This window comes from Populus nigra, chromosome 11, assembly GCF_951802175.1.
Source record: "Populus nigra chromosome 11, ddPopNigr1.1, whole genome shotgun sequence".
NCBI classification, from domain to species: Eukaryota; Viridiplantae; Streptophyta; class Magnoliopsida; order Malpighiales; family Salicaceae; genus Populus; species Populus nigra.
Window position 1 is genome coordinate 2498567 of NC_084862.1, and position 22777 is coordinate 2521343.

At 31.3% G+C, this 22777-nt stretch overlaps 2 protein-coding genes across 2 annotated transcripts; both read left to right on the plus strand.

The window, feature by feature from the left end:
• Nucleotides 1-1499: 1499 nt before the first annotated feature.
• LOC133706382 (uncharacterized) lies at nucleotides 1500-6349 on the plus strand. The gene is made up of 2 exons (XM_062131909.1): nucleotides 1500-1956; nucleotides 5862-6349. Exons 1-2 carry the CDS (start codon nucleotides 1683-1685, stop codon nucleotides 6173-6175), a joined length of 588 nt encoding a protein of 195 aa, XP_061987893.1. The 5' UTR covers nucleotides 1500-1682; the 3' UTR covers nucleotides 6176-6349.
• A 2197-nt stretch (nucleotides 6350-8546) lies between these two features.
• On the plus strand, nucleotides 8547-18178 carry LOC133668650 (putative leucine-rich repeat receptor-like serine/threonine-protein kinase At2g19230). Its single transcript, XM_062088599.1, has 13 exons — nucleotides 8547-8703; nucleotides 10488-11028; nucleotides 11856-12328; nucleotides 14275-14407; nucleotides 14535-14606; nucleotides 15119-15190; nucleotides 15278-15358; nucleotides 15716-15855; nucleotides 16292-16533; nucleotides 16628-16754; nucleotides 17264-17326; nucleotides 17411-17600; nucleotides 17681-18178. The coding sequence occupies exons 1-13, from the start codon at nucleotides 8562-8564 to the stop codon at nucleotides 18075-18077; spliced, it is 2673 nt and encodes an 890-aa protein (XP_061944583.1). The 5' UTR covers nucleotides 8547-8561; the 3' UTR covers nucleotides 18078-18178.
• The last annotated feature ends 4599 nt before the right edge of the window (nucleotides 18179-22777 follow it).

Sequence of the window (22777 nt, forward strand, 5' to 3'; positions counted from 1 at the left end):
TCAGAATTTTGCCCCAATTGAGTTTTATTTTAAATTAATCTTTTGCACTAAAACTTCATCGTACTAAAAATAAAAAAAAACCATCAACTCGCAGTTTGACCTAAGCAATCCAATGGATTAATTTGAAACTTCAAGACATAGGTGTGTTATAAAACTTAGACTTAAATTTTTGTAATAATGTGGACAAATCAATATATGAATAACAACATGTATTATATGTGTGGTTTATTACAATCCCTAATCGCCAAGTTGTTTTCACAATCTTAGCTGCGTCTCCAATCCTCGTGATTGGTTCAAGATCATCACCATCATCACCAAAAACATGAAATCAATGGTGATAAGAACACTCAACTATTTGTAAAAAAATATTTTATCTTTTGTTTTTGTAGTGTTACTCAATGGCTATCTTCTCAGGACATTATTATATTGGAAGTTGTTATAATGTCAGCATTGATAAACATTGATGGCCATCAAATTATTGTATTTTAATTTACGAGTTGCTGATTTGATAAGTTAATCTAGTTTAATTTATTTTTTATTTTTAATGTAACATGTTTCTCATGCTACTTGAATTAATTTAAACATTTTTTTTATCCATTTAATACAATTTTGTTCTTTCATAAGTCATTGATTTCATACTATAAAATAATCACTCCATGGTTTATACTTTATACCCACACCCACAGATTTAATAACTTATGATTACTCTAATCCAAACCAGCAGTGATAGCTATGTGCAAAATTAGTTTGCCCACCAAAATTGCAGAGCTCACTTTATAGTAGAGTTAAATAGTACGATATGGGATCGATTTTATAAAAAAATTCATAATAAAAGAAGTAGATTTTATGTAAATCTGTTAGAAATTCAAGTTCACTTATATATTTTTTTAAACCATTTAAAATCTAAATTTGTATTCCTCAAAAAAATAATATTGTTTTAATATTAAAAATTAAAATAGTGCTTTGCGATTCAAAATATATTAACCCGATTAATTCATAAGCTGAAATAAGAACTTGGTTATTTTTGTGTTTTAGAAGTATTTTTTAAAAAAATTATTTTTTTTATTTTTTTTCTTATTTTAAATTAATTTTTTTTTTATTTTTAGATTATTTTGATGTGCTGATCAAATTTTTTTTTAAATATTATTTTAATATATTTTTAAATAAAAAAAACTTTAAAAAATAATAATTATTATACTTTTAAACACCCCAAACCCGCTCCATCTTCCTAAGCACAAACCAAAAGCAAATTTTAAAGATTTTGTGTTGTAATAATATTAAAATATTTGGGATTGTAGTAATAATTATTTTTTAAAATATGTTTTACTTGAAAATATATTAAAATAATACTTTTTAAAATTTATATTAACATTATATTATCATATTATTAAAATAATAAAAAATATAAAAAAATTAATTTTTTAAAAATCAAATTTTATAAAAACAAAAAATGTATGTATAGTTAAGGTTTATAATTGTGTTATATCTATTCTCAATCTCAATTTCGAACACATTCACAAACACAGTACAAGTAGAAACTGACATTATTCGTTAATAACAGAGAGAAATCATAGCATCTCTGCCCACTTTCAAAGCTTTGTCGTGCCACCTTCTTCTTCTTCTTCCTCCTCTCCAAACCAAAGACACAAGGCAAACCCAACTTTCAACAAAAAGCTTTCAAAATGGACTCATCGATGGCTTTATCCTCTTACTCTTCACGCCTAAAATGCTCCCTCCTTAATCCCCCGCCTATGATGATGGTGCCGTCACCTCAGCTCCCAGGTGTGCTTCCTTTATCCAGCCGCCGTTGTGGAATAGCTTCCTTTGCGGAGTTCAGAGGATTGAGGATCCAAATGGGTTCAAAATTGTCAACTTCGTTGGTTTCGATTGGTACGAGGAGAAATCCTAAGGTTTTTTCTCGTATTGTGTCTGAAGCTCATGAGACTTTTGTTGATAGTAAGTTTTTATTTGTTAATTGATTTCTAATTTTGGGTTTTGTTATTTGGTCTTGTTTATTTTAGTTCTTATGCTTTTGTTTGATTCATTGTTTGTGATCTTGTGCTATCTCATATTTCGATTATTGCACCAAGAGAGTCTCTTTAGCTCAAGATTTCGAGTCTTATTTGATCGCCCTTGATTATAAACATGGATAAATCACCGATAAACAATATTAAAAACAAGATTAAATCACTGATAAAGAACAGTAAATTTTCAAAGATCTAATCTAGTTTGTAAATGGGGTTTAAGCAAATTAGAGTTTTTCTAGATGTCCAAGATATGATCTTTGATTGGGAAGGAGGACCAATATTACCCAGAGTAGGGTTCAAGTAAGAGTTGCATTTGAGAGTGTTAAGAAGAGAGCTGTACTATCATATGAACAGGAGATTGAAACCTAATTTTTAGTGTGTGTTAGGGCTTTTCTAGATGTAACGAAATTGATTCGCTAGGAGGGATTAGGGACTGATATTCGAAAATGGAGTTTAAGGAATTTAGTACTGAAATTGCAACTCTAAAAACCAAAATTGCATTGGAGAATGTTAAAGAGACCTTCATGATTATCAAAATAGGAGATTCACACTTATGTTGAGTGTGAGAAAAATCTGAAGAGGAACGGGTGGTTGTAATTTATAGCAGGTGGAGAATGCATATGCAAGCAATGCACTACAATGTTAAAGCTTGAATTTATCAATTATCTGGTTTGCAATCTTGCAGCGTTTTGCAAGTACCAGAGTTTCAGGCCTGAAGAAGAAGGGACTTTTTTTTTTTTAAAGTGAAATTTGCAGTTGAGAGAGGGGAGGGGTGGTGGAGTTTGTGTGGTAGAGAGGTGTGATTTTCAGAAGGTGTGATTATAAACATGAATAAATCACCGATAAACAATATTAAAAACAAGATTGAATCACTGATAAACAACAGTAACTTTTTGAAGAACTAATCTAGTTTGTAATGGGGTTTAAGCAAATTAGAGTTTTTCTAGATGCCCAAGATATGATCTTTGATTGGGGAGGAGGAGTAATATTACCCAAAGGAGGGTTCAAGTAAGTGTTGCATTTGAGAATGTTAAGAAGAGATCTCTATTATCATCTAAACAGGAGATTGAAACCGTTTTTTAGTGTGTATTAGGGCTTTTCTAGATGCTCTTTATCATCAAGAAACAAAATTGATCAGACAGGAGGGATTAGGGACTGATATTCGAAAATGGGGTTTAAGGAATTAAGAACTGAAATTGCAATTCTAAAAACAATAATTGCATTGGAGAATGTTAAAGTGACCTTCATGATCATCAAATAGAAGAATGAACCTTATGTCAAGCGTGAGAAAAATCTGAAGAGGAATGGGTGGTTGTAATTGATGGTGCGTGGAGAATGCATGTGCGAGCAATGCACTACAATGTAAAAGTTTGAATTTATCAATTATCTGGTTTGCAATCTTGCAGTATTTTGCAAGTATCAGAGTTTCAGGCCTGAAGAAGGGACAATTTCTTTTGTTAGTGAAATTTGCAGTTGGGAGAGGAGAGGGCAGGGGTGGTGGAGCTTGCATGATAGAGGGAAGGTGTGAGTTTTGGAATAGGGAAGATCGTGAATGTTGAAAATGAGCTGTGTCACTTCCTTTGTCAAAGACTAGGAGGTTGTCTGGATCCTAAAGAGAAGTACTCTGTTGATGGAATAAATTTCTGAGATTCATTGCGATTAGATGGCAGAAACTTATATTAGTTGTTTAACGTGCTTGAAGTTGATTTTCTTCTTTTGGAAAAAAAAGATGTTCATTTGTTTTTTCTTATGTATCTTCCAATTTGCTGAGAATCCTGCAATTTTTGTTTTCCTAGTCTTTTTGAAATTGGTATTTCTGTTCTCTAGGGTTCAGAGGATTCAAAAAGAACAAAACCACCTGTCTTTTTCTCAAGTAAATGACGAAACATTTATGTGGGTGTCACCTTCTCAGTATTTTTTTTTTATCTTTTAAAAAGACGAGCCTAAAATAAAATCCTCGCTGAATTTATGCACTTATAGGCTGTATACATCCAAACTGCTGTGGGGTGTTTACTTGTGATTTCATCAAATCCAGGAAGGTCTCCTAGTAATTTTGTTTCCATTTTGGATGATTTTGTGTCTCCAAATGTTTCAAGTTTAGATGCTTAGGAATGCGGGTAACTGCAAATTTCATACACTTTTCAATAAATTGATACTTCTTCACTTGATTAGGTATGGTTAGAGAAACCAATGTGAGAAGCATAACAACCAAAGACAAGAAACTTCTTATTAAATTGTCTTGATTTTCCCTTCGTTCATAGCATATCTAACCACCATTGAAACAAAAAATCTTTTCAAGTTAAATTTCGTCTCAAATGTATTCCTCAAAATTTTATGGAATCATCCTTGAGAATTTTTGTTCGTCTCCATTAAATATGATTTTAGAGTTCCTGCGTTATGTTTCGATGAAAGCATAAGTCACCTCTTCTTATCTAGTTATCCATTCAAATCTAGAAACACTGCACTGTGGCCTGATATTTGGAATTTTATTTTCTGGTTGATATTTCTATGAGCCCCGTGAACTTTGTATTGCTAACTTAGCTACTGCTTTGAAACTTTATTTAGCTTGACAAACTCATGCTTGGTCACTAGCCTAGAAAAATCAAGTTTGATCATGGTTGAGAATCCTGCATGACATTCTAATGGCAGTATAAAGTGAATATTTGGAACAAGTTCATGCTTGAAATGAAAAAACTCTTCAACTGGCCAGTCTGGGACTGGACTTCTCATGTGTCTTTAAGGCTTAGTTTGGGTTGCAATATCACACAAAGGTTATGAAATACTGGATTATGGCCTGCATTTTGCAGATATCTATTTAGGTCTCAAACTAGCCCAAATTCTCAGTGCATTAGTACCCTCAATTCCCTAAGTGACTCACGGCACTGATTATGCACTGATTATGCTCGTGCTCTCCAGATCATCCCCTGTATGGTTATTTATTTTATGATCCCTTGAATTATCTTCATTTACTGATGGTTATCTGCTGATGGAAAAATGTTATTTAACCTGGTTGTATTATTTGTCTATCGTATCCTCCTAGTTGTTGTTGTTTGCTCAAAGTACTATGAATAATTGGGCTTGTTTATCTCCTTATATGGACTCTTTTTTCTTGGGGATATTGGTGTATCAACTGAGTGAAGCAACAGCATCTGATTCTCTGATTTGGTGTTGGTCTGAGAGTACCTCAAAAAAACTGGCCTTTTACTTCTACATTCCATAACTTCTGACATATTAAAACCTTCTGAATATCCTCCAGTCATCCTTCTAAAATATAATTGCCAATAATTGGTCATATAAGGAGCTAAACTGATTGAGTCTTTCGTCACCTATTCTGCCCTTGCATTTCAGAGCTCTCTTTATCTTTCAAACCATGGTAAGGGACAGGATGATATATTTTCTTGTAGAGTGGGAAGAAGCTAAATGGTTTAATTTGGAAATGAAATGAATGAAAATGTTAAACAAGTTCACCAGCTAAACAAAGTCTTTGAGGAAGGAGGAAAGGTGATTGCTGTGAAACTGACTATTATGCTACTGTTTTTAGTTGTATTTTATTTATTCTATTGAGATATCTCTCAAAGCAGTTAACATTTTTATGAAAAATCTTTACGGACCTTTATGCAGGAAAAACTTCCAGGTTAGAATTTTAATTACCTCTACATGTTGCTACTTCCCCTTGAAATAAGTCGAATATTTATGCCACTAATCTCTAATTCTATTTACCCCACTCCAATTCTAATCATGTTGTTGCTGTTATTCTTTCTTACAATGCACTCCAAATGAGTTCTCTACATCACAGTGAAAATTGACATCTTTCCTTGAATTTCAAAATTTCAGTTCCTGCAGTGACGGATGAAACATGGCAGTCGCTCATCATCGAGGCTGATGGGCCCGTGCTGGTTGAGTTTTGGGCTCCGTGGTGTGGACCCTGCCGGATAATCCATCCAGTAATTGCTGAACTATCTACCGAATATGATGGAAAGCTCAAGTGCTTCAAATTGAATACTGATGAAAGTCCTTCTACCACAACCAAGTATGGAATTCGAAGCATCCCGACAATCATGATCTTCAAAAACGGGGAGAAGAAAGATGCAATTATTGGTTCTGTGCCCAAAACCACACTAATTTCCAATATGAAGAAATTCTTATAGAGGAGGGTAACATAAATCCTTTGAAAGGGTTAAACTTTTTTATGTTCTCAAGTTGTTTTTTTTTGTGAATTTTGAATAAAAGTTATCTCCTAGTTGTGTATTCTTGGTTACTTTTTGTGAAATTCTTATAGAGGAGGGTAACATAAATCCTTTGAAAGGATTTGCTTTCTGAAAGTGCTGGTGGAAGACCAACCCTGCAAATTTGTCAATGCATGGTTTGAAGAGTACAGTTCATTAGAACATGGCATGGAACCAGCTCCACCCTTCTTTTGTTCCATCAAGTAGAGGCTTTTCATATTTTCTTTAAATCTTAAGACCTTTTGACTTGTTAACTCCATTCTTCAAATAGATCCAGTGACTGAATGGCATGGTACGCCAAGTGCTGTGATTTGGTCTAGGGAAAACAGGCTAATGCTCCTGGCATTTCCCTTCTTTAGTCCTTTCAATACCAGGCATTGAAGAGGGAAATCATGTCAAGAAGTATCGCTCCTAGCAAAATGCAAACTTGAATGTCTTTTTCTGGGCCTTCCTGCTCTCTCTCTCATTTCTTTGTGCAATGCAGCTTTCTTTGGACACTCGAATGGTAATGATATGGAGCCTATTGCCTATTGGTCCACTTTGAGTGTGATTGAAAATGTGTCTTGGTGGCTAAGGGTTAAGGGAGGATGATTTCTTTTTCTTGATTTCTTAAGAGTTAACATCAAGAAAAAAGTTATAAAATCTTTCTAAACACTTTGGATCAATGTGGAACATGCATTCAGAAAGAAAATTTGATCTTAGTTGACGTAAAGCTAATCCAAAATATCTCTTACCGATGAAACAATACGATGTATATATACATTTTAGTTGTATATGATCAAAAATTCTAAAATTATTTGAGCATTTGTTTTTAGATTTTTTTTTAAATATGATGTATATACACACTTTGACATGTTTTAAGAAATATTGCATGAATTTTATAATAAATTTATTCTTTTTTAATATGCAGGTTTATGAATTTATATTTATATAAGATATATTATCGATATTAAATTAAAAAATAATTTTTTTTATTTTTATTTTGGTATTAGAATGATTATATTTTTAACCATATAGGATACAAATCTTTTGACTAAGGAGAACTTGTTTTCAATTTTAAACAAACTAATAGTTAGGAAATACAATATTTTCTTAGTTTATATCAAATAAATAAACAATACAATTTACCTTAGGTAAAGTGTATTATGGGTGTTAATGTATTCTCTTTACACGATAAGTCCCATCACTCAAATTATAAGACCAGTTAAAGTTTCTAGTAACCAAAATATTAAATGACGACTCTTATTTTTTTTTTGTTACCAAAAAAAATAAGAATTTTTTATTCTTTCTACCTACATTATACTCAAATATCTTGTTGGAACGAGCATAAAAAATATATATATATATATATATATATATATATATATATATATATATATATATATATATATATATATATATATATATATCTTGTTGGAACGAGGATGAATTGGTAAAGAGGTATAACATGGATGCTCACATTTCCTTTTCCAACCTCTGGTAATCTCTTACAGCATCCTTGCAAATACAAACAACATAGCCTCAGAGGCTTTCCTCCTATATTTGTGACAATTAACCATCTTACGGTCCTTGAGCCTGACAAGAAACTTATATTACAAGTGTTTGTGAAAGTCTAACCTCGTGTCCCAATCTCCCAGCTCTTTCACCAACCTTTGAAAGATCGATATTAATCTTTTCATGATCCTTTGTCACTTACAATCTGACGTAAAAGCATTACCTAACACAGTAGAGGTGTTCAAAAAACCCTTAAATTTATAAAACTTGCATTTTCTTATAATTCCCAATCCATCAAAGTTACATAATAAAGATATTACAAATAACAGTTGATGAAATAAATCTAAGAATGATATCACAGGTTGGATGACATCTCCAGATTTTTGGAACCCAAATTATCTAACCCAACTTGTATATCCTATATTTATTTTGTTTTTATATTAATTTGATAGTTTGCAGATTGTGCATTTAATTTTATTTTATGTAAAAACGTTTCGGCTCCAAAAATATTTACTCTTTACCCAACTTATATGTCTACAATATTTACTATTTTTTTTAACTTAGCGTGACATATCAATTGCTGGGAGTAAAAATTATACTAATGCCTTTGAAGTCTTGGAGTCGTCGGTGCTGGCTGCACAAGCTGTCCATATTAAAGACTTGTTGGCGTTTTCATCACTCACAAACTGTGCAGTACGAATATTCATAATATTTAACTTTGCGCTACATATTCTCAGATACCAAATTTGCTTTACTCTTCAAATTGCATTGTTAGCTCACAACGCAAACTGAAATCGCCAGAACAAAGACTAAGATGGATGGTGGGCAAATACTGCTTTCTTATACAAAAGTATGGGTGATCCTCCTTTTGCTCTCAGCTACGTTTCGGAACTCAAAGCTAGCTGCCAAAAATACCGAACAGCATAAAAAAAGAAAGCTTGCTACAGAAAACTCAGGTACTTCTGCTAGCTTTAAGACTAGAATACTGGTTCATCAAATTGTTGTAATTTGATTTGTGCTAAGTTTTTTTTTTCGCATAGTTTCTCCTAGCCAAATTACCCACACCCTGCATGGTAAAAAAATTATGCTTAAGTTCCAAGTCTAAACTAATTATTTGTATTATACAAGCAACGCGTGTCCATGGTTGATTTTTTTTCTCTAATTACTCGAAACTTTAAATTTGAGTTGTAAATAAATCATGGATTTGAATTTCATTCAAAATTAAATATCATACATCCTTTACAATCATCTTCCAAGTTTAAGTTGGTGAGATCATCTTTCAAGTGGCCTATTAGTTCTTTTCTGAGAGAGTTGGCCCATGTCTCTGAATTGCTATTAAAGCAAAGTTCGTTTCCCAGAAGTAGCTTGTGCATTAGTGTATTGACTATCTATATATATATGACCCATGATTCTTGTGGGTTAGATTTTCTTTCATCATAAAAAAATAATAGGGAAGCTTTTTCAACACATTTTTTTAATATAAAGTCAAAACTAATATATTTTCTTTCTTAAAAAAGGAAAAACATTAGAATCTAGAAAAATGATCAAGATCCTATAATTGTAACGAAGGGAATCTGACCCATAAAAGAGACATATTTGATCTCAAAGAGTAATAAAGCTTTAATTAAACATATAAGAAATTCCTAATATATAAAATCAAAAATATTAATCAGTAACTAGTAATAAATAAAAAATTATAAAAAAGTTAAGTGGTGTGAGGATTTTATTGCAGCTCCAGACATAAATTATTGTGGACCACTGATAATGAAATTACATGGTGTGTGAGGATTTCACCCTACTTGAATCACATCAAAATTGCAACATGTAGCTCCATATATATATATATTTTACTGATTTTTAATATAGAACTTGGTGAAACCATGATAAGTTTGGTTGAAACTCGTGCTAAAATTCATTAATTTTTTTTTGTTAAAATGATATTATTTTAATTTTTAATTTTTAAAAGGTTAACTAGATTAACAATTCTTGTGTGTAACGCAAGCCTTACTCCATATTGATTTTTCCAACTATGATATTGCAACATAGCTGTTTAGACATAGATGTGTGTGCATTTTCCTTCACAGGTAACTTTATAGTAGAGATGAGTAAAAAAAATTAAAAAAACGATTAAATTGAGAAAATTAAAAAATAAATAGTCGAAAAAATTGAACCGTGAAAAAAAATGATTAAACTGATTAAAATTTTTAAAAAACCGATCGATTCTGTTTTATAAACCTGAAATAAAAAAAATCAAACCGAAACATAAACCAAACTAATTTGAATCGGTTTTTATTCTAAAATAACCGAACCGATATTTTTTGGCTTAGTTTTGAAGTGAATTTTTATATTTTTAAAATCATAAAGTACAGGAAAATGTATCTTATCTGTCTCCAACATTTGTTTATTCTGAAATAGTAATTAAATGCTAGTGATTGTTTAATGCCCTAGAATTTTCCTGCTTCCCCATGAATCATCCAAAAAAAGAAAAAGGTTCTTATAATTAAACTCATGAACGTATGGATCGATTGCTACTACATAAAATTTCTTTTTCAAGTTCTTGGTCTGCATTTTTCAATAATTCCTTGCTCTTATTTTCTGTCCTGATCTTCAAGTTGGTGCGTTGCCTCTTCATGGTTTAATGAATATTTGGCTTATTAAGAAAAAAATGGCAATTACTAACAATATGTTGGAGATAATCAGTCTAATCGTTTGGTTTTTTCTTCTAACCAAAATTCTGAAGGTTTCATCAGCATTGATTGTGGGGCGGAGGAAGATTATCTGGATAGGAATACTGGAATATCTTACAAAACCGACAAAGATTTCATTAGTACGGGCAAGAATATGATCGTAGCACCAGAGTATAACTTGCAGACTCGTTTCAAGAATAGCGTGAGAACCTTTCCTGAAGGTAAAAGGAATTGTTATACGTTGAAACCTAGACAGGGTAAGAACCAAAACTATTACGTCAGAGCTTTCTTCTACTATGGAAATTACGATTCTAAGAATAAAACTCAAATGTTTGATCTATACCTCGGGGTAAACCGTTGGGCAACAGTGGATATTAATGTCGAAGATATGTTTACGACATATTACGATATTATTCATTATTCAATAACTGATACCATTTATGTGTGTCTCGTAAATACGGGTTCCGGAGTTCCTTTCATCAATGGATTGGATTTACGGTTCATGAATGATTCTCCGTATAGAAGTATGAATGGATCGTTGCTTCCTAGGGTGCAAGCTGACCTTGGCGGCCATCAAACCCAAAGCTCCACGAGGTAAATTAATTGTCCCTATTATCGTTTTTAACAAAATCATGCATGTGCCACATCATGCATCAGATATGATAAAAATTCTCATCATAGGTACCGTTTAAAAAAGCTTGAGAATTTAATGAGCGTTTTACAGTAATTTTTTTTAATATAAGGAGGACATTTATGTAAAATATATATATACAATCTTTTGGATAAATATCTATAATTTCACTATATACCTTAGGGGATATTGTATTTTATTATGGTTTTTAGAATGATTATCATTTGTAGACATTGAAAGATCGATGTTTTGTTTTTGTTTTTCTTGTTTCTCTTCCACTTCTAAACCATGATTTTTTGGAGCTAACTTTCTCAACCCTTATCCAGAATCTTCCCCCAAGTCAATAATTCTGAAAGTAAATTTATTACTTTTAATCTTGGGCAGCAAGTTGAACAGTCGTTGGCGAGGGATAGCTAGCAAATCTCTTCCATTTTTTAGTGCAACTCCAGCTGATTTGATCTAAAATTAAGTTCGACAAAAACTGAATCTATTCATAAGAAGTATATCTTAATTAATCTTACTACAGCTCATCATTTGTGCCAAATGATGTGTTTTTTCTTTTGTTTTCTCCCCCTTGAGGATGCATAAAATATTTTTAAATTATATACTTCACGTTGATAGATTCTTGATCATTAAATCTTTATTAGTTGTTTTTTCTTTAATTACTCGGATGTGAATATTTTTTTAATAGTGCTTAGAATCAATGAACATCAAGAAATAGCAATTTTGGAGAATGAGAATATCACTACATTAGTTAATACTTGTGTTATTGTTTCTCACATGCATTTAGGTACGAAGATGACGTGTATGATCGCATCTGGCAGTTTGACGTCAACCTCAACGATTCAGTGTCAATTAGCACCGAAACAAATATTGATATCCAGGGCAGTGATAATCCCTGCCGTCTACCAGTCGAAGTCTTGAGAACAGCGGTTCAACCTCGAAATGGCCTTAATTCATTGAGCTACAACTATACACGGTATACAGAGAATTCTGAGTTTCTTGTCTTCTTTCACTTTGCTGAAATCGAGCAGATTGCACCAGGCGAAATACGAGAATTCACCATTACTTTGAATGGTTTAAACTATGGGCTCTTTACCCTTGAATACTTGAAGCCATTGACCATAGGTCCATATAAATTACAAGATCAAGTTAGGTTTTCTATTGATGCAACGTTGCGGTCTGACCTTCCACCTATCCTAAATGCCTTTGAGATCTTCAAACTAGGGCCACTCCCTGATTCACCGACAAACCAAACAGACGGTATGTTTTCTATTTCAATTCTGTTGAATGCTATAATAATCGTCATTAATGAATTGCTAGACTACTGGATTGAAGGATTTTTACGTTTTGATCCCTCGGGCTAGGGCCTAAATAATGGCAAATTACTTGGTGATTGTCTTACTAGTACAACAATGGCTGGCCTTGTCTTTTCCTTTCTTCGTTTTTTTGAAAGAGGTTTCCTCCATTGTGATTTGGTGTTGTAGATGTTTACGCGATTATAGTTTGAAATTTTTTTTTTTAAAGAAGTTATAATATGTAGTTTTTTCTTAACTAAATGATGTAGACGGAAGTTGAAAACAACAACTAAACAAAGAACATAAAATTTATTTATGTGCAAAAGGGGTTATATATATAAACCTTAAATTCATAAGTTTATTCTCTAAAATAATTCTAATAAAGTTTGTCTTTTTAGGAAGTTTATAAGTCTTAAATAGATTAGAAAGCTTACCCTATCAAGGAAACAAAAATAAAAATCCAAAATTATAAAGGAAAGAAGCATCAATTTCAAAAATAGCATGAAATCCAAAAAAAATAAGAAAAATCATAAAAACTGATAAAACAAGGGTCATGGGGCGAGATTTGCAAAATCTAAAAATTTGACTATCCACATAGCAACACAGAGACAACTTCAAAGGAAAAAAACCTTTGGAATCTCTTGTAAAAATTTAACCGCGATTCAATGATCAGATTAAAAATTATGGTCATTTTGAACTGTTATTCTGATTTGATGCTATCAGATCTCTTCTTGGACCTAGACCTATCTCAATAGTCTATAAATACATCTTCTAAGCCATCCACATAATCTATCTAGAGTATATCCTCATTTAACCTACACGTAACTGTTCAAATCACTTGTTATTGTAGGTCTAATAACATCATTTAGTTTTTAAGAGAGTTTTTAGTGGGGTCTATATAAAACTATGATATGTGTTGATTAACTAAATACTTAAATCTATGATTGAAACAAAACATAGAACGCACCACACCATACCATAAAAATAAAAGGAGCCTAAAACTATTAATGTTATTAAAGAATACCAACCACTGATGTTAATTGACTACCATATTAAAGTTCATATGATTTGATCTAAGACCTTTTTGTATCCAAATGTTGTGGGGTTTGATTCTCCAAAGATTTCCAACCTAAATTCTCTATCTTTCAAAAAACAGATCTTGAACATTTTATGCTTATTCTTTATTAAGATTGTATAGTGATTTATTGGATATTATCGAATAATTTAAATTTCTAAAGTGGTTTTTGATATGGCATGAAAGTTTCAATGATCAATGGTTGATTTTGAATATAATTATTTTGATTTTTCTAATTAAATTAAAAATAAATTAGCACATAATAACTTTGCAAATTTTAAGAAAGACTTTCTATGTTATAGAACAATTTTTTTTTTATAATAATCCATAAATTTATTAAAACACATTCTAGCCATTTAGAGGATGGCTATCATGAAAAGTTAAAGTCTTACATAAGAAATACATAAAATAAAAGATCTAGGAAATAGTGTCTGACTTCAACAAAAACATTTGGCCACCTCTTTTAGAGTTTGTCCAATGATAAAGACAATTTAATTATAGCCACTAAGATCCTAGATAGCATGTTGGAGTTTGTTGAAAAGAATATTTGCACGAACTTTATAGATACCATGAATCTAACCAATTAGCCTATAGTCTGAAATTTCAATTGGAATCTTATAAAATCATACAAATGATAATTGTTTGATAGCCACCATACAAATGATAAAGCCTAATGGCTAATAGAGATAGTTTTTTTTTTATATATATATATTCATCATAAAAAGGCGGGCTCGAGATTTTTTTGGATATATAGGCCTTTACCCAGTATATAGCGATTCTCTCTTATAAATCTAAAGCTATGCACTTCTCACCCTTTTTAACCTAAATTATCATAGTTGATGCAATCATGGCCATCAAGAAAGCATATAAAATAGATCGAGTTGACTGGCAAGGAGATCCATGTTTGCCATTTACTACGTGGTCTGGTTTGCAGTGCAACAATGATAATCCTCCAAGGATCATCTCGCTGTGAGTTCCCTCTTAAATTCAGTATAACTATAAGAATATTCTTTGGAATTTATTTTTGAAGAACATCCACTTAGATATGACATTCAGTATCTCAACGTCTTACTCATTTACAATTAACTATGAGCAGGAATCTAAGTTCAAGTCAATTATCAGGGAATATAGCTCTTTCACTCTTGAACCTCACAGCAATCCAATCCTTGTAAGTGTTAATAACCAAGTTATAACAGGTTTTAATACTAATAAACTACCTTGGCAATGGCTACTAGATATCTAGCACTGAAATGACAGTCACTGCTAGAATTTCTTACCAACTTCAGACATTCATCATTCTATTTGAAGAGAACTATTGTTTATTGGGTCGAGACCCTTGAAATTAGAGGGAACCTCAGTCCTATGATGAGACATTGTCTTATGGAAGTTTGAAGGTGAGGTTACGAATATACCATATGGAAATTGGCTAGAGGTGTATGGAGGGCTCATGCATCTTATAAGCTTGAGGCATAACCTCTCTTCCTATATGCATCTTTTCTGGACGAAATCCTCCAAGCCAATGATTGGGATTCTGGCTCCACCAAGGTTGCAAAAATGGGTGTCCAAACTTCAAATCAATGGAGGAATAACCTCTATTTTTTCCCAACTATTGAATACTCTTGTCATCTATTTCTTTACAAAATGTGATTGTTCGTTATTTTTTTTCACATTTTTTTTCAGGGATTTATCAAACAATGAATTGACAGGGACAGTGCCAGAAGCTTTTGCGCAGCTGCCAGATCTTACAATCCTGTAAGTTAACATGCTCTGGTATTTACCACATGAAGTTTTTACAAAGATTACCATGGTGAATGGTGACTTTGTTTTTACTATTTGCAGATATTTGAGCGGGAACAAACTCACAGGTGCAGTTCCCCGTAGTCTCAAGGAAAAGTCTAACAGCGGACAGTTGCAGCTGAGGTTCGGTTATCATCTTCAACGATTACAACTTATCTTTTAATTAAACAATCATTCTCCTTTGGTTCTTCTCTAACTTCTTTTCTTACATATGAAGTGAACGCTGTTTTAATTTTTCATAAATTAAAATTAAACGTTAAGGAACAAAGAGGAGTCAGAAAATAGATTATGCAAATCCATTTCCTTTGCATGCTAGTACGAGTTTAAGGAATTACGTAACTGATACAATTCTTTGGTATATTTCATAGTGATCTTGCTAACTTTCTAAAGCTAACCATTCTCACTCTGATTGGGTTATTTGTTACTGGTATATAATCATTGATTCTCAGTTACATCTAACAATATTTTACTTAATGCAAGTTTGGAAGGAAATCTGGATTTATGCAAGATGGATACATGTGAAAACAAGAAGCGAAGTTTTCGTGTTCCAGTTATTGCATCTGTCATATCAGTTTCGGTGCTCCTTAGCATTATAACCATCTTCTGGAGGTTGAAAAGAGGTGAATTCTTTCTCTTTCACTTATGTTTGTAGTATTCTTTCCTCTCTTTTGAGGTGAATAACATAAAGTAATTTTGGCTTAGAAGATGCTTTGTGTTTTTTGTGAAATCATCTGATGGCTTACATATATGATCATACAATGTCTTTAACTTAAAAGCCTATATATAAGCACTTCAGTGTGTGTGTGTGTGTGTGTGTGTGTATATATATATATCATTCATATTATGTGCACCCAACAAATTTTATATTACCTATCATGTGATAATTCTAATCTGGATGCCACCCCCAATACCTCATTTCCTACCTGCAAGTTAGCAGATGAGAATACGATTCAGCATGTGATCAGTAAGCAATAACATATTGTTTCATACTTTAGTATCTCTGTTAAAATATTGGAATATTTATCGCTTTAAAAAAAACAAAATTTTCTTTTGCAGGGAGATTGAATGTGTCATTATCTTCTTTAGTGGGCTTATCTAGAAAAGAATTGTCACTGAAATCAAAGAATCAACCATTTACATACACTGAAATAGTTAGCATTACCAATAATTTCCAAACCATTATTGGAGAAGGAGGATTTGGAAAAGTATATCTTGGCAACCTAAAAGATGGCCGTCAAGTTGCTGTCAAGTTGTTTTCTCAATCCTCAAGGCAAGGTTATAAAGAATTTCTAGCGGAGGTAACAAATTAGTTAGCTTTTTCCTTTCCTGTAGAGGACATAAGCACCAAATATTTTTCTTTTAGCTATGACAGAGTAGTGTTTCCAAATGCAGGTCGAACTATTGATGATTGTTCATCACAGAAACTTGGTATCCCTGGTTGGTTACTGTAATGAGCATGAAAATATGGCACTTGTTTATGAATACATGGCAAATGGGAACTTGAAGGAGAAATTGTTAGGTATTTATAGAATTACTCTCAGAAACATAGAATTCTTCAATTTGTTTTGGACACAAACTAGTTTAGATATAGAATTCTCACTTAGATTTGTATGAATTTATCATTCTTAACATGTAATATAAATCATATCTTGGGATTTAACCTAGTAATTTAAGTTTTTAAGTTAAAATAGTTTTTGGCATGGTATCAAAGTCTTAATAACCAAACGGTCACGAGTTTAAATCTCAACACCCCTATTCTATTCGATAAAAATTAAAGACAAGATAATATAGGTTTGTGCAAGTTTTAAGTCCAAACGACTTTCACTTGAGACAGTGTAATAAAGAATAATTTAAATTATATCTTAGGACCTCATCCAATAATTTAAGTTTTTAGGTTAAGATGGTTGTTTGACAATCATCTAGTACTGATGAACTTCTATGTTTAATGAAATGTAATTCCTGTTGTATTCATCACATTGCAAAGTTTATTGTTTAATTTATGATATTAGTGTGTTTCTGTGGCTGCAGAAAATAGCACAAATATGTTGAATTGGAGGGAAAGGCTGCAAATTGCAGTAGACGCAGCACAAGGTCTGACTCTAGTGCCTGAGTCATTTTTTCTTCATTTTTGTTTTGCAAGCTCTGTTGGATTAACTGGCATTATCGAACTCCCAGGTTTGGAATATCTGCATAATGGTTGCAGGCCGCCAATAGTCCATAGAGATTTGAAATCATCCAACATCTTATTAACTGAAAACCTTCAAGCCAAGATTGCTGATTTCGGGCTGTCCAAAGCCTTCGCAACTGAAGGAGACTCACATGTCATAACTGATCCTGCAGGCACGCCCGGATACATTGATCCTGAGTACGTATTCAAATTTAATGTTAATATTCTCTCACAGTGTTTGTTCTCCTAGCATAATTATCATTATATTCTGTATGCAGATTTCGAGCATCAGGAAACTTAAATAAGAAAAGTGATGTTTACAGCTTCGGTATTCTTCTGTGTGAGCTAATAACCGGTCAACCGCCTTTAATAAGGGGCCATCAAGGCCACACTCACATACTTCAATGGGTGAGTCCTCTAGTTGAAAGAGGGGATATCAGGAGCATTATCGATCCAAGGCTGAAAGGTGAATTCAACACTAATTGTGCTTGGAAAGCTCTGGAGATAACACTGTCCTGCGTGCCCCCGACTTCAACACAAAGGCCCGACATGAGTGATATTTTGGGAGAGCTAAAGGAATGTCTGGCCATGGAGATGTCATCTGAAATGAGCATGTGCGATTCCGTCAAAATTAGCTTGGTGCTTGGCACAGATATGGCTCCAAATCTTAGGTAGTTAACAATAACGGTTTGTTTGTTGTTAAAACCGCTACCGCTAACGGTTTGCACTGAATATATATATGCATAAAACATTATTATAGTATAAATTTATCAGTCTCTAACAGAGTGATATCCGCTGTTACATGCTCATTTCTCTTAATAAAAAGTGGGTTTTTAAAAAAAAAAAAGAGAAAGAGAAGAAGCTGTAAAGAAAAATGAACATGACAGTTCTAAACCCCTTGTTAGCGAAGGTGGAAATCAATACTTTCCGATGAGTTGGAAAAATGAAGCTGATTTTGATTTATTCAAGGTGTAATGGTTCGTTTTTTATGTTGAAACTTTGTATGTGAATGTGTGTTTGTTGTGCAAGCTTAGCGAAAAAAAAAAGGTTTTTTTTTTCCAACATATAAATTTATTTTGATGAATAAAATGGTAGTTTATTTTGTATAAATATAAAAAAATGAGTTTGAATTTTCCCCTTATTTATGTAATTTTGTGTATATATATGCTTGTAACAGGAAAGCCCCGAGCGTGGTGGCCGATTATGAGTTTGCCTATTGGCTGAAATTTGTGTGAATGATTTCTTTTTCTTGATTTCTTAAGAGTTAACATCAGAAAAACTTATAAGTTCTTTCTAAACACATTAGATCAATGTGGAACCTAATCCAAAAATATCTTTTACCGATGAAACAATACAAAGGTTTTCCTAGCATTAAAAGTTTATTTATTTTTGCTTTTAAAAGTTTTTTTTTGAAAAAAAATGATTTTTTTAAAAAAATTCTTCAAATTAAATTTTTTTAATATTTTAAAATTATTTTAATGTAATAATATTAAAAATAATTTTTTTTAAAAAAATATTATTTTAATAAATTTTTAAATAAAAAATATTTTAAAAAATAACATCTACTCAAATATCAACTATCACAGTAAAAAATTTGGTCGTGATAAATAGAACTGGCTTAACTGTACTAGACAGTAAACCCAATCTCTAAAGCCAATCCTTATCTCAATTTGCATATCCTTTATCTTTTGGTGAAAAATGTCACATACAGACGCCGAGTATCGGTAAAAGTAATGTGAAAAATGAACAAGAAATGTGGTGACTTCTAGTGTTTAGAAATGTAATATTTATTAAAGTGTTTTTTATTTATAAATATATTAAAATAATATTTTTTTATTTTATAAAAATTATTTTTAATATAGTACATCAAAATAACTTGAAAGCATAAAAAAATTAATTTGAAGTAAATTTTTTTTTAAATGCTTTTGAAATAAAAAACGAAACAAGCTATTCATGGTAAAAAAAAGAAGAAGATGTGGTGACTTAATCAGATATGATAAAGTATAAAATTGAAGTTTTTTTTGGCTAATTAGCATATACATAAATCTATTTTGAAAAATAATTAACCATAATAGCAGTAAGAAATTGTGATATTTAGTGCTAATTTTTTTTATTTTTTAAAACATGTTTCCAGATCGGAAAAAAAACAACCTTTAATTAAAAGAGTGAGAATATTTGCTTGCTCCAAAGAAGCAGAAGAAATTAATGACAGCATATGAAAGTAACATAATCTTCTCCCATGGTAAAAAATGATGGGTAGAAAGATAAACCTGACTTGATGATCATTTCACTTCTTTAGTACAGATATCACTGGCTTAGGATTAGTCTGGAAAAGCGATTAAAACTGTACTTTTTAAAATTTTAAATTTTTTTATTAAAATTTTTTTTTGTTATGTTTTCGGATCGTTTTGATATGCGGATCTCAAAAATATTTTTTAAAAATAAAAAAATATTATTTTGATACATTCTAAGTGAAAAATACTTTGAATCATAACCATTATTACAATCTCAAACAGGTCCTTAGGCTGCAATGACAATCTAATCCGTAATTTAGAGGGTGTTTGACAAGTTGTTTTTTAAAGTGTTTTTTTGTTCAGAAATGCATTAAAATAATATATATTTTTTTAAAAAAATTATTTTTAACATCAACACATTAAAACGATATAAAAAAATTAATTTAAAGTAAAAAATTTTTAAAAAATTATTTTTTTTTAAAAAAATTTGAAACACAAAACCAAACGAATTATTAGTATAAAATGGATAAAAAAATTAATTTAAAACAAATAAAAATTAAAAAAAAATTAAAAATACTTTTAAAACACAAAACTAAACAAATTATTAGCATAAAACGGATAAAAAAAAATTAATTTAAAGTAAATACAAATTAAAAAAAAAATCTTCTATAAAAACACTTTCAGACTAATTCATCCTCTTTCTGAATGTTTTTAATGTTTTTTTCTCGTGATTCTGGTCATTGCACGCGTCAACATTCAAAGGGAGCCCCAACTCGGGATTATGTTTTCTTGTGGAGAAACCATCTGTCCTTACTAGAAGAGCTTCACAGTTCAGACTACCTTCCTTTTGGATTATATTAAGACGTGCTTGCTAGGTTGGAGTTGTTTGAGGGTAATCCCCTGACTGGCTGTGTTTTTTGTTTGTTTACCTCTCGCATTTCTTAATATCTTCATAATAAATTTGATCCCGAAAAAAAAGAAGAACCTTAAACGTTACGATCAATTATCCATTGTCGTCATCCCTGACTTGGAAACCATCTGTTTGTGCATAATATCTATTAAAACATTCTCAAAATAATGTCATCCTGACTTTGTATCATAAATATAGGTAACAAAAGTAAAAGCAACCGTTTGTGTGTTTTCCTTACTTTGCAGGTGATGGTGTATGTCACATTTTCTGCTTCACTGGCAATGGCATATGAGTTCATGCGCCACCAGTGGTCACCACTATTCCGCCATTCCTAAAAGCTTCCAGTATGATTTCTGAGTTTCTCACGGTCTCTCCAACACATTCCCTAATATTTGGAAGGAAAATTTTTGCACATTTTAAATTTTTAGTGTGTTTGAATTTAGTTTTAAAATTTTGAGTTTGTATTATTTTGTAAATCGTGTGTAGTGTGTAATTTGTAGGTGTAAAATACTTTGACATGTTTTAAGAAATATTGCATGGATTTTACAACAAGTTTGTAAAATTTCAAATGATTTTGGCTTACATTTCAAAAAATACAAAAAAATTATTTGTTTCTTTTTAATATATGAGATTGATAGTTTCTTTTATTTTCATTTTGTTAGTAGAATGATTAGGTTTTTACCCTGATAAGATAAAGATCTTTTTATCGAGGAGGACTTTTCGTCAACTTTAAATAAACCAACAATTAGAAAAGACAACATTTTTTTAGTTTATATCAAACAAACAAACAATACAATTTATCTCAGGTAAAACATATTAGGGATGTTAATATCTTTTCTTTACGCAAATAATCTCCTTACTCGAATTATAAGACTAGTTAGGGTTTTTAGTAGTTAAAATATTAGAGGGTGACTCTCATTTTTTTTTTACTGATAAAAGATAAAAAAAAAATTATTCTTCCTACCCACATCATTCCCAACTATCTTCATCCAATAAAATGATTTGTTGCGACGTCGTATAATCACGACAAGATTTTGGGACTTTCTTTATATATAGAAAAAAAAAATTTACTCAAATTTCTATGTACTCAATCATTGAAAATAGTAAAAAAAACCACACGAGAATGTATGAAGTGTTACATAGGGATAGCCCCCTGATGTCATTCTTTCCCTTAACAATGAGCTAAAAGCCTTATCTTTAAACAAGTTGATATGATTCATGACTATATAAATATCCATGAGCCATTTGGTAAAAAGGTCTAACATGGAAGCTCGCATTTTCTTTGCCAACCTCTGATATCTCTTACAGTATCCTTGCAAATACAGACAACATAGCCTCAAAGGCTTTCCTCCTTCTATATTTGTGATAATCAACCATTTTATGGTCCTTAAACCTAACAAGAAAACTTATTTTATAAGTGTTTATGAAACTCAAACCCTCAGTCACAATCCCCTAGCTCTCTTTCACCAACTTTTAAAAGACATTAATCTTTTCATGACCTTTGTCACTTAGACTCTGATGTAAAAGCATCACTTGATAGTAGGAGTGTTCAAAAAACCCTGATTATTTATAATATTTGTATTATCTTATGAGACCCAACCCATCAAATTTAAATAATATGAATATTATAGATGATAGTAGGTCAAAAAATCTAAAAATGATATCACGTGATGGGTGATAGGTTAGGATTTTTGAAACCTGATCAGCCTAACCCAACCTATATATCCTATATTTGTTTTATCTTTATATTTGATAGTTTATAGATTGAATGTTTATTTTTATTTTATTTAAAAATGTTTTGGCTCCACATATCTTGTTAATCGACTTTTAATTATATTTTTTTAACGTAACAAATAAGAGCTTGTCTTTTTACTAGTGAGGAGAGAGGAGATAATTAGAATTTAATGGTCATATAAGATATGAAAATTAGATCTAATATTGAAATGTTATTATACCTATTATGAATCCATCTCTAAATACAGATTCATGAAAATTAGCAATGTAAATTGATTGTAGATATTTGCAATATCTATAATTTTTTTTAACTGAACCTGATATATCAATCGCAGGGATTAAAAAAACTAAATGAGTTGGATTTTAAATTTATAAATTCATTATGCTATTTCACCTATCACAAAAAATAAATAAATTATACAAAGACTTTTAAGTCCTGGACTCGGCGGTGCTTGCTGCATAGCTGTCCATACAAAGACTTGTTGGCGTTCTCATCA

Bases quoted from the DNA above. Each gene is read 5' to 3' on its own strand.
- LOC133706382 (XM_062131909.1), top strand. From the start codon at position 1,683: ATGGACTCATCGATGGCTTTATCCTCTTACTCTTCACGCCTAAAATGC. The intron at 1,957-5,861 runs GTAAGTTTTTAT...TCAAAATTTCAG, and splicing joins TCATGAGACTTTTGTTGATA to TTCCTGCAGTGACGGATGAA.
- LOC133668650 (XM_062088599.1), top strand. From the start codon at position 8,562: ATGGATGGTGGGCAAATACTGCTTTCTTATACAAAAGTATGGGTGATC. The intron at 14,607-15,118 runs GTAAGTGTTAAT...ATTTTTTTTCAG, and splicing joins CTCACAGCAATCCAATCCTT to GGATTTATCAAACAATGAAT. The intron at 16,755-17,263 runs GTATTTATAGAA...CTGTGGCTGCAG, and splicing joins CTTGAAGGAGAAATTGTTAG to AAAATAGCACAAATATGTTG.